General features: G+C 38.6%; 1 gene segment (V, D, J or C); it reads left to right on the forward strand.

The window, feature by feature from the left end:
- The first annotated feature begins 2788 nt into the window (after positions 1-2788).
- Positions 2789-3369, forward strand: LOC101411322 (immunoglobulin kappa variable 1-39-like). The segment is given in 2 exon segments: positions 2789-2863; positions 3047-3369. Coding segments are annotated over 2 exon segments (372 nt in total).
- The last annotated feature ends 8616 nt before the right edge of the window (positions 3370-11985 follow it).

An 11985-nucleotide genomic window follows, 5' to 3' on the forward strand; every position in this document is an offset into this window, starting at 1 on the left:
TTAGTTAGGTCATGTGGTATGTGAATATATCTCAATCAAACTGCCCAAAAATAAATAAATTGACCTGCAATTATAGTTGGAAATAGCAGCAGGGAAGCACAGAGAGCTTTAGATGTGAGGAATATTCTTGTTTATTTATTATTATTATTGCTATTGAAATACTGAAAATTTTCTAATAATGATTGAAGTAATGAATGAACAACTAAGTGATTAAGTGTAACAACTAAGTGATTAAATGACTAAGTGAAATACCATTGACTTTACGTGTTGGATGGATTGTAGGCTTTATTAATATTATCAATAAAATTAGTTGAAAATTAATTGTATTGAACAGATTGATGAAAACATTTTATAGTTAATACACTTGTGATCTGCAAAGACATGGATGAATAACATCACATTGAGCAAGAGAAGCCAGGCACAAAATCATACATATGTGCTTACATTCCTAATTGTAAAAAATTAGGTAAAACTAACCTGTAGTGGTAGGAGTTAAGATAGAGATTAGTCTTGGGAGAGAAGCTAAGGAGGTGCTGGAATTATTTCAAGTGTTTTATTTCTCAACTTGGGGACTTGTTATATGTGTTCCTTTGTGAAAACTCATTATAAATATATTTTATACTTTTAAAAAAAGTTTTACTTCGATTAAAGAGATGTGCATTTAAAAATGTAAATAATAAATACATTTTCAGACTTACAAAATATAAAGTGGATTTCCACATACTCTACCTCCTTCCCATCTAACATTTTCACTATTAATAACATCTTTAATTAATGTAGTATTTGTTTACAATTGATGAGCAAGCATTGAAGCATTGCTACTAACAATGGTCTATAGTTTATATTATGGCTTACTTATTGCACTTCATAATTTCGAAGCTTTCATTAAGTGTATAATGGCCTGTATCTGTCATTGCAATATCATGCAGAACAATTGCAATGCCCCAAATACCCCATGTTACACCTGTTCTTCCCTCTCCCCACCCCAGAACTCTTGATGAGCAAGATTTTTATACCAAAGTTTCAAGGTTTTACGTTACTAGAATAATAAGTCTACTTTAGTCCATAAGTGCATTCCCCCTTCCATTTGTTCATTCTTCCATTTTGAGGATTTTGGGATGGTGATTCCTCATCTGTGTCCAATGTTTTGGGGCTTAGATCCCATGGGGGAGATGGATGGAACTGTCTTGCTGGCAGTTGTAGATATTCTGATTTTTTCTTGGATGGGCATTGTGCATCCTCATCGTTTTGTTAATTGTCTTGAGTGAGCCTGATAGACTGGAGAGTTAGTGTTGGCTGCAACTTTGGTGAGATTTGCAGGCTCAAAAGGTTTATGACTTGCTGAAATACTTAAGTCTTGACACAGATATTTAATGGATAAAGTGCTAATTATAGGTGCAAATAAGAGGGGCAGAAGAACGATGTGAAACGACGTGAAACGACGTGAAAGTAAATTATAAATGCATCTAACTCTGTTATACTGGAGAGATAGGCTAACATATATTCCAAGGTAAGGCCAGTCAATGGGCTTTTGATTTCCTGGGTGTGTGTGCCATGCCTAAAGTGTCCAGATGATTCTAGAGCCCTCAGGGGCACTCCTGCTTGAGTCATTGTTCATTGTATTGTGGCAATCAGTGGGATTCTTCTCAGACGTGCGCAAATGTAACCTCTGAAATGACCTCCCAATTCACTTTGAAATCTCTTAGCAATAAAATATTTGTATTCACTTTACCCCTTGGAGGCATTTGGGAGGTTTCTTTGGAGGAACAGTTATACTCATGAGAGAAAATATTTTTTTAAATTTTTAACATGGTTACAGTGCCCTAGTTATTTTTCTCTCCTTCTGATTCCACTCATGGAGAGGATTGTGTCATGAAATGGGCCTGGACGCACATTTCCCCACCTGTCCTCCCTATCAGTACCGAGGAGGAAAATAAGAGAAGGTAGTGGCTGCAGAAATGTTAGTTGTTTTTTGTCTGTCCCTTGCAGTAAGATTAAAACTTTATGAGGTCAGGGATTTTTTAGATTACTACTCTATGCCTAAAATTTTCCATGATATTGTTATTTGCATAATTCTATAAAAGCATTGATTTGAGGTAGGAATAAATGAAGAACCTGCTCTATCAGACCCTGGGCAATGAAGCTATTTTATCTACTACCACTAGGTGGAGATCTTACACCTTAGGTAGGCTAATCACTTCTATTGTGATTTGAGTAACTGGATGACCTAAAGGGCAGTGCTGACGGTGACTTGTAAGGAACTGGTGACTCGTTTTTAGATATAGTATTTGGATCGAGGTCACTACAGAGGTCTGGCTTTGGATATATGTAGGTGACTTTTCGAATTCCAAGAAGAAATTCAAATATGTTTTTAAAATTCAGAATAGAGTGATATAGACATATAATTTATGTACTATGTCTTCATTCTCTCTAGTGATATGAATATCCCACATAGGTTCTGGTTCGATATTTATAAAAATACATTATCAAATTTTAGATGCACAGATTCAATATAAAATAATGCTAAAATTAATTTATGGTTTCAAGTTGATGGCTGGTGCTTTGATATTTATTGAATATTAGCATCTTAAGTTCATTTCTGAGCTTTTTGCAGATGTACCACTGCATTTCATGTGGTCATGATATTTTGATTTCATTCCATTATTGACTTCACAACTCACTGCACAGGGACGTTTGCCTTTATCTTCTCTGATGCTTTGCATAGACTCCTCCGGGACTTTGTTTTCTGCTCAGAGCTCTATTAATGAGGTTTCCCTTGAGTCGGGGACTGAGTGCAGCAGACGGTTGAGCACGATGATGTCACAGGCCCAGCTGCTCGCGCTCCTGATGTTCTGGGTCTCAGGTGAGAGGTTTAGAAGAGCAGTATCTTCATAAAGTTGGAGAATGGTTCTAACAGGCAGAGTGAACAAATTGTTTCATCTAAGGCAGATCTGATTATATACGAAAAATAAGAACAGCTACATTTAGATATATATTTTATGCACTTGTGATTCAATGTTTGATCAATATTCTTTTGTGACTGCAGGTGCCAGTGGGGACATCGTGATGACCCAGTCACCAGGCTCTGTGGCCGCATCTGCAGGAGAGACCGTCACCATCAAGTGCAAGGCCAGTCAAAGTGTTAGTGACTACTTATCCTGGTACCACCAGAAACCAGGACAGGTTCCTAAACTGCTCGTGTATCTTGCATCCAACCGGCCCTCTGGGGTCCCTGACAGATTCAGTGGCAGCGGGTCTGGAACAGATTTCACTCTCACCATCAACGGCGTCCAGGATGAAGATCTGGGAACGTATTATTGTCAGCAGGGGGATACTAGACCTCCCACAGTGGTTCAACCTCGAACATAAACCTCCTCTCGGATGATGTAGGGCAGTGAGTCCTGCAGCAGCAGCTGCTTCCTCCATCTGTCTGAGACGCTGCAAATTTTAGTGCATTGTACCATAGAAATCTGCCTGTTTTTCATGGGTGGATCAAATGACTGGGTCAATAATTTGTTTCTTAACCTCTGGGTAAGCGTCTAGGTAGTTTTCCACTTTGATGGATTGATTCTTTCTCTTACATGCCTACTTAATCCTGAGAAATTTGCCGTCTTAATTCTTTATTCCTTAATTCTCCTTTTTTCTCTTCCATCATGCTCCAACTCTGTACCTACCAAATAGTAAATCCTTGATTCTAAATACACAAACCTTCCCACATGAAACATCATCTTCCTCCTTTACTTTTTCATTGCTTGGACACTGTTTTTCATCCAAGCCGGTTTGGTCAGTGTAAGAGATTATGATTTCTTACTCTACCTTCCTTTTTTTTCTTTAGATACATATTTTAATTTATTCTTGGCATCAAATGTATTTGTGAATGTCTTTAATATCCGTGTTCTGTAAAGAATGCTTATATTATAGGGGATGATGCTGATTAAATGAATTATGTTTTTATCAGATTGGATGTAAAGTTTTCCACCAATATTCATATTCCTAAGACAGTGACCTTTTTCTATGGTTCTTGCATAAAATTGTTAAAATATAATACTCACTAAAACTCAATGTTATCTAAATTGTCAGAGGATTTGAGTCCACATCATCATATTCCCATATGTGAAATGACACATAAAAAGTTCATTCTTTACAACAATGCTTGTTGTAGCTAAAGATTAAAACTACATAGATTTCTGTAATATGATCCCAATTCTTCCTATAAGACAGAATGTAGTATTTAGAATTTGAGAGAGGTAATTAATGAAAGTTAATTGCTATTGCCTGAATTCACAGATAAATTGTTAAGTGAAAAAACTAAGCCTCTAATGTTGTGTGTTCAATTTCTGTGAAAAAAGAAAACAATAATTATGTATCTATATATATACACACGCACACACACACACAAACACACGTATATGTGTGTGTGATGGTTTGAGACTGCATGAAACCTAGAAAAGTATTTTTATCCAGTCTTGCTCTGAAATCTATTGTCTGTAGGAACTTTTGATTAGGCTACTCCATTTAAAGTTTGCCCCTGGTGGGTCTTCATCTTGTTCCTGGAGTCCTTTCGAAGAGAATGAAATTCAGACAATGAAAGAGGTAGCCAAGTAAGCAAGAAGCTGTAGTCAAGGTTTCTTGAAGAGAAGGGGGAGACTGCAGATGCTCCTATGTGCCCTGCCAAGTGACATAGACATCCAGGATCACCAGCAGCCTGTCTTTGGGAAGAAAGCTTTGCTTAATGATGCCTTAATTTTGACATTTTTCTCAGACTCAAAATTATATGCTAGTAAGTTATAAATTCCAATTGTAAATCTGATCCACTTTAGGATATATGCATTTCACTACCCAAGCAAACTAGAACAGTGTATGTTTATACATTCACAGAGTATGTGAAAATCTGACTCCTTTTCTGCTAACCTTTTTCTTCTCTCCATCTCATTCAGACATTCTCATACTTTCAATTGGCACTGTTCTAATTCTTTAACTTTATCCCTCAAGAAGTAAGCAACAGCTTTCCTCCTGACCTTTTTCAATTGTCAGCTCTCTCTTTAATCATCCATTAGACAGTGAAAGAAATCATGGTTATGAAGCCTGCTGTAACCTGAATACTTTTGAAGACTATTACTCAACTTATTCGTCCAATGTAAAAGTGGAAGAATTCCAGACATTCTAGTGTTATTTCTAAAATGGTTTCAAAATAGGGTAGATGAAATTTAGTTTCAGGAAATATCTCATCAAACCTAAGCAGAATACATTAAACCCTCTTACACACATAAATCCTCTTTTTCTACTATTAAGTTTTTACTGTCAGTTGCAAAAATCACTCCTGTCATCATAGTTGAAGAGAAACAAAGCAAGCATATGTATAATTAAAATAGCTACTACATAATTTTAAGTGATAGTAAATAAATCAAGGCAGGTTAGGAGAATATGGTAAAGAATGGATAACAATTTCAATGATGATAATTTATTTATTAGGAACTTCCATGTAATATATCATGCCAAAAACCTAATAGCATAAAACCTTACATTTTTGGGGTTTTTTTGATTAACTGTGGAATCTGTTAACATGGAGGGATCGACTTATTTGCCTAGATTTACTATTGGTTTACAGTTATCTGGCAGGTTCTCTTACTACTGGCTGATTTAGACCCAATGTTCTTCTTTGATTTCATTCTCATGCCTGCTGGTTGGCCATCAGCCTGGCTTTGGGTTGAGTGGACCACATGTCTTTTATGACCTGGCTGACTAGTTTTATCTTCTTCTCATGGTTATTTTCTGGTTCCAAAAGAGGAAATAAAAACCCAGAACAGAGAGTTTAACACTCTGATGGGTCAACTACCACTTCCCTGTGACTTTTTAATTTAAACTTACCTATTTTGACTCCTTCTCATTTACCTTTCCTTCCTCTGGTCCCTGCTATTTTCCTCCAAATTTGATATAAAGATATCATTCTGACCTTCACATGTTCTATAGAGAAAGAATGTCTCTGGCACTCTCCCTATATATGTACTCAACTTTCGTTTCTGGCAGGACCTTCTACAAAGTGTCTCCTGAGTATATTTCATAAGCTTAGCACAGAACATTTGCTTCCCCTTACTATTTCTTTTGATAATAAAAGAAAATTTGAAAAGATAGAATATTAACTCTTTGTCATTCTTTTCCTATTTTAGTCCATTCCTCAGTTTTCTTTTCCTAATTTTAAATATGTGCAAATTTGCATAAAACCCATTCTCCTCTGGTTACAATTTATTCATTTATTTACACCACTGATTCTTTCTACACATGTGTCCTTGAGTAAATTACTTAATCTCTCAGTAGAAAAGATTTCTCAGATATAAAACAGGTATAATAATTATACATATTTTGTAGGGTTGTTGTGAGGCCAAATGAGTAACATACATAAAATGCTATTAGCTGAACCTGATACATAGAATATACTTGTTTCCTGTAATTGAGAGTATATTCATGTCTTTTTAAACTGCATTTTATTCCTCATTATTTATAATTTTTAATAATTTAATTCACTTTCAGAGGCTGCTTTAGGAAAGTAAAAAGAAACATGATGATTTACAGTAACAGAATTTAATTCTCTCATAGTTTTGGAAGCTAGAAGATTGAAATGATATCACAAGGCTGAACTCTGGGTGTCTGTGAGACCACACTCTCTCTGGATACTCACGTGGAGAGTAAATTCCTCACCTTTATCAGTCATGGTGGCCGCGAGACATACTTGTTTTCAGACTACATCACTCCAGCTTTCAAGTCCAGCATCTCCAAATGTCTTTGTGCTCTGCCTTTACATTGCAGTTTCCTGTAGGTCTGTTGAATTATCCTGCCTACTTTTTTTAGGGATACATTAAATTTCATTTATGCCCCAAACTTAAAACCTGGGATAATCTCTTCATTTTGAATTAAATTAAACAAACTACAATCATGTCTCATATGAGGCAGCAGCCATGTGTACCTGGGTTTAAGACCAGGTATTTTCAGTATATTATTCAGTCTATAGTGTGTACACTTCAACCCCAAGGAAACTTATTTGTTGACATGCAAAATAAAATTCTCCTCATCCCAACATGCCCAAACATTTGAACAAATTATAGCATCAACTCAACTCCTAAACCATCATTTAAGTATCTTCAGCTCAAAATCTTAAGTCATCATTTAACTCATCTAAATCTGGTATGTATGATATTCTGGGCAGTATCAGTTCTGGGGAAAAATTAATTTCTGCCTATGGACCAATAAGTAGAGAAAAAACTTTACTGATTCCAAACTGCCATGGTGGGGCAGGCATAGTATTAAAGTTTTAGACACTCCAATTCCAAAGGAGAGAATGGAAGGAAGCAAGGAAGCAATGCTCCCAAGCATTTTTGAATCCTGAAGTTCTGTAAGGTTTCATGGCCTGGGGTCATCTCTGTGGCCTATGGACTGTCCTTGGGCCCATGGCTCTGCCCTCTGGACCTCTGGCTCTGGCTTCTGCTCCCAGGTCTCTGGTCTTTGAGCCGATGTCTTTGATATCTCTGCCTGTGGAACTGAACACAGTCTTCATCTGGAGTAGAGTGAATTATATACACATTCTTTTTTAAAATATATTTTAAATTTATTTTTCAAAGATACACTCCTCACACAACATGTTACTTTAAAAAATATAAGAGTTTCCCATATGCCCTACTTCCCACACCCCTCACTTTGGACATATCAACAATGTCTTTCATTAGTGAGGTACATTTATTGCAATTAATGAATACATTGGAGCACTGCCAGGCAGGATGGATTATAGTTTTATGTTGTAGTTTACACTCTCTCCCAGTCAATTCATTGGGTTATGGCATGATATATAATGTCCTGCATCGGTCCTGCAATATAATTCAGGACAACTCCAAGTCCCACAAATGCCCCCATATCACACCTCCTCTTCCCTTTCCCTACCTTCAGCAACTCCTGTGGCCACTGCCATATACGTATTCTTAATCATTGTCAGTATCTTGTCGATGTGTCCCATGTTAGATAGGAACTCTTGAATATGTTATTTTTGTTCAGATGTAACCCAACTGAAAGAAAGAAGGCCTTAATTCAGAACACAGGATTCTTTCATAAGCATGAGAAATTCAGTCATAGAGAAAGAAGCAGAGGCAGAAACCAGAGGATGGAAGTCAACAGAACCCAGAGGAGAAAGCAGAGGACATTGCCTGAATGGAGGGCAGGGATAGAAGCTGAGGAGCCTCAAGTTCCTCTGGTAGTCACCACTAACATGTTATAGATATGGGGGGAAAGTAATGCCTTCAGGACTTCTCAATAGGGGAAGTCTCCTAACTTCAAAACTGTGAGTCATTGTTCAAGCCATTCCTCTCTAACATATTTCATAGCAGTCTGGCAAACTAAGGCATCAACCTTTCATTTAATTCAATGCCTGTTTGAATTTACATAGTGTCATCAGTATGCAGAATTTTGGAATTCCAACATTCTTCTTTAATTTTGCTCTCTTATGGATCTTTTCAGCCCAGCTGGCAGTGTTCTTGATAATATAACATTAAAAAATATCTTATGGTTTAAGAGAATGAAAAACCAATAATGTGGGGAGGCAGTATAGATAAAGAGCATGAAATTTCATAAATCCTGGAGACATCTAACACAACTTTTACCAAAATCTGAAATGTTCGGTTAAAAATGTTTCCTATTTGAGGAATATTGTGCTCTAAAAAAATCCACATTAGGATAAAATAAGTGGAATCTTTGGAATATTTTCAATTCCACACAATATCCTCAAATATTTTCTATACATTTACTCTTAAAAATGTGCATAAACTGAAACAAATTTTGCACACTGAATAACTGTTTACTTAATATTGTCTGTTCATTCAACAGGAAGTTTTACATGGCGTCTCTCCACTTTTCTCAGAGAAATTTGCTACAAAGCATTATAAAAAACTAGATTGTGGTATATGTGTGTTCCTAACAGAGCTACATGGAAGCTTAAGGGATGTCTATATGAAAAGACAAGATAGTATCAGCTAAATCTAAAATTTGATTGAAAAGATGGTTGAAATCTATATGGGTAGCTAAAGGTATTCTTCATAGCACTAACATATGAGCCTTTTAGTGGTTTGTTTTTTAGTTAATTTTTTTCTTTTTTCAAGTAAAGAAAATGCTCTAATATTGATTAAAATGATAAATGCACAACTCTGTGATTATATCAAATGTCATTGATTGTAAACTTTAGTATAATAATATGGTGAGTTTGGGGGAAAATACACCCAATGTAAGATATATGCTATAATTAGTAGTAATATATTAACAGTAATATGCTATGATGCTTTTTCATAATTTGTTACAAGTGTTACACAAAAATGCAAGGTATTGGTGGTGGGTGATGTATGGGAACTCTCTATGATGTTATGCATGTTTGTTTTCTAAGTTCACAACTTTTACTATATACTTACTGTTTATGATTGTTCATGTAAATATAACATACTTCAATAAATTTTTAATGGAATAAAAAAATAAAAAGATTCTTCTTTAAAGTCAATGAAAATGTCCATTAAATACCTATGATTTGTATGATGCACAATATATGCATGGCAGATTGAGTATTGCAACTGCAGTGAATTATGCAACATTTTATTTGATCTTCAAAAAATCAATGAAATATTATTAATAATTTAATATATGTGATATCAGGGGGGAAAACCCTGCAGTCCTCTGTGCATGACAGAGGGTTTCACATCACTAGAAAAGAAGGTCCTCTACAGATATTTCCTGGATATTCCCATCTTTGTCTTCTGCTTCCCTCACAGTTGCAAATGTTATCAAGTAGCTCTTGAACTTATCCTTGTTCACACTTTCTTTATAGTAAATTTCTTAATTGGAGCATCTTCTGGTATTTAGATAGGTGGAGAATTACCCAAATCATAATCCCTAGTTCTTTTTTGCTTAACCATTTTCCTTCCATTAGTCTTTCCTCTTGATTTACATACCTAGAGAGAATAATCTGGGACATGCCTTCAACAGTTTGTTTGGAAATGTACTCAGCTAAGTATACAAGTTTATTTTATTTTATTTTGTTTTTTTTTCCTTTTTATTTTTTTAAAATGTTACATTAAAAAAACATGAGGTCCCCATATACCCCCCACCCTCCTCACCCCACTCCACCCACAGCAACAACCTCTTTCATCATCATGGTACATTCATCGCATTTGGTGAATACATTTTGGAGCACTGGTGCACCACATGGATGGTTTACATTGTAGCTTACACTATCCCCCAGTCCACCCAGTGGGCCAGGGCAGGATATAAAATGTCCAGCATCTGTCCATGCCCCACATAGGAAAACACTAAATCCTGAAAATGCCCCCACGTCATATCTCTTCTTCCCTCTCCTTACCCTCAGCAACTACTGTGGCCACTTTCTTTACATCAATGTTACAATTTCTTCCATTGCTAATCACAATAGTTCCATACTAGAATATCAGTAAGTCTACTGTAATCCATACTCTATTCCTCCATCTTGTGGACCCTGGGGTGGTTATGTTCACTATATATCAAGAGGGGCCTTAGATTCCACATAGATGATGGATGCAATTCTCCTGCTTGCAGTTGTAGGCACTCTTGGCTCCCTAGTGTGGTAGATGACCTTCTTCACCTCCCTTTTACCTGGCCAGGGTAAGCCTGCTGAGGTTCACATGCCTCTTCTGTTACTTTTACCAGACCTGTGGTTGGCGTTGGGTTTGGCGTATACTCAGGAGACCTGAATCTCTGGGCTGTTCCAAGTGACAGCCAGGCCCTGAGCCTCTATAAAAGTTTATTGATTACAAATTCTGCTTTTCACATGCCTGTTGGACAAAACTCAGCTGAATTTCTGCCTCTCTATATAAGGATTGCCATCCTTCCCATTTAAGGTAACAGTCCCTAATTCCCTTCTGAGCCCTCAGCAGAAGCAGCTTCAATGTCTGTATTTGTACCAACATTCTGCTTAAGGAAATGTAGGCTGTTTTCAGATGCCTCAAAATTCTTCGAATATTTATACACCATCAATTTTCTGCGACGGTTTGCTTGGTCGGTAGAGGTGGGGTCTAGATGCGGACGAGGGGTTGGTCCAGCTCTGGACGAGGGGTCGGTCCCGCTTGGGACGAGGGGTCGGTCCGGCAGCAGACGAGGGATTGGTCTCACAAGGGGTTGCGCGGTTCGGCTGACGGGGTCACCCGGCGAAGTCAGCGACGAGGGGGTCGCCCAGAGAAGCAGGCGACGAACTGGGGACAAGGGAGGCCAGGCCCTTGTTGGGGGCTCTCAGGACTGGAGGGCGCACGGCAGAAAAACTACCACGGAGACAAGGTAAACACGCAAGTCCACTTTATTGAGGGAGAGGCAACAGTTTTATAGGGGCTGGGGAAGGCTGATTCGTCGAAGCCACACCCTGTTCTCATTGGTTGCCGGCGAAAGGTCAGTGGGCGGTACTGGACGGGGGAGGGGTGGTGGTTAGGGATTGGCTGTTGCTGTTGCTGGGGGAAGGGGCAGGGTTTAGGGATTGGTGGCTGCTGTTGCTGGGGTGGAGGGCAGACTTGAGTTTCCCGCCCACGCCTGGCTGTTGCTGCTGTCGGGGGAAGGGAAAAGGGCAGACTGGATTTTTCCGCCCACGCCTGGCTGTTGCTGCTGTCGGGGGAGGGGAAAAGGGCAGACTGGATTTCTCCGCCCACGTCTGGCTGTTGCTGCTGTCGGGGGAGGGGAAAAGGGCAGACTGGATTTCTCCACCCTGCGCCTGCGCAGGGAGAAGGAAGAAGAAGGGTGCCTCCCCACAAGGCATCGTGTGGCGCCATCCGGGAGGAGGGGCGGCCGCGGAAGCATGGCTGCCGAGAAGGGGAGACCCGAGGGCACTCTGCGCCCATGCCGAGCTTCCTTCAAGGGTGGCGGTGGGTCCGACCAGCCACCCTATTATGGGGGCAGCAGCTTGGCCTGCCACGGCTGCTCCCCCGCCAGGCCAGCAAACCACAC

This window comes from Dasypus novemcinctus, chromosome 17 (genome assembly GCF_030445035.2).
Source record: "Dasypus novemcinctus isolate mDasNov1 chromosome 17, mDasNov1.1.hap2, whole genome shotgun sequence".
In the NCBI taxonomy this organism is placed as follows: domain Eukaryota; kingdom Metazoa; phylum Chordata; class Mammalia; order Cingulata; family Dasypodidae; genus Dasypus; species Dasypus novemcinctus.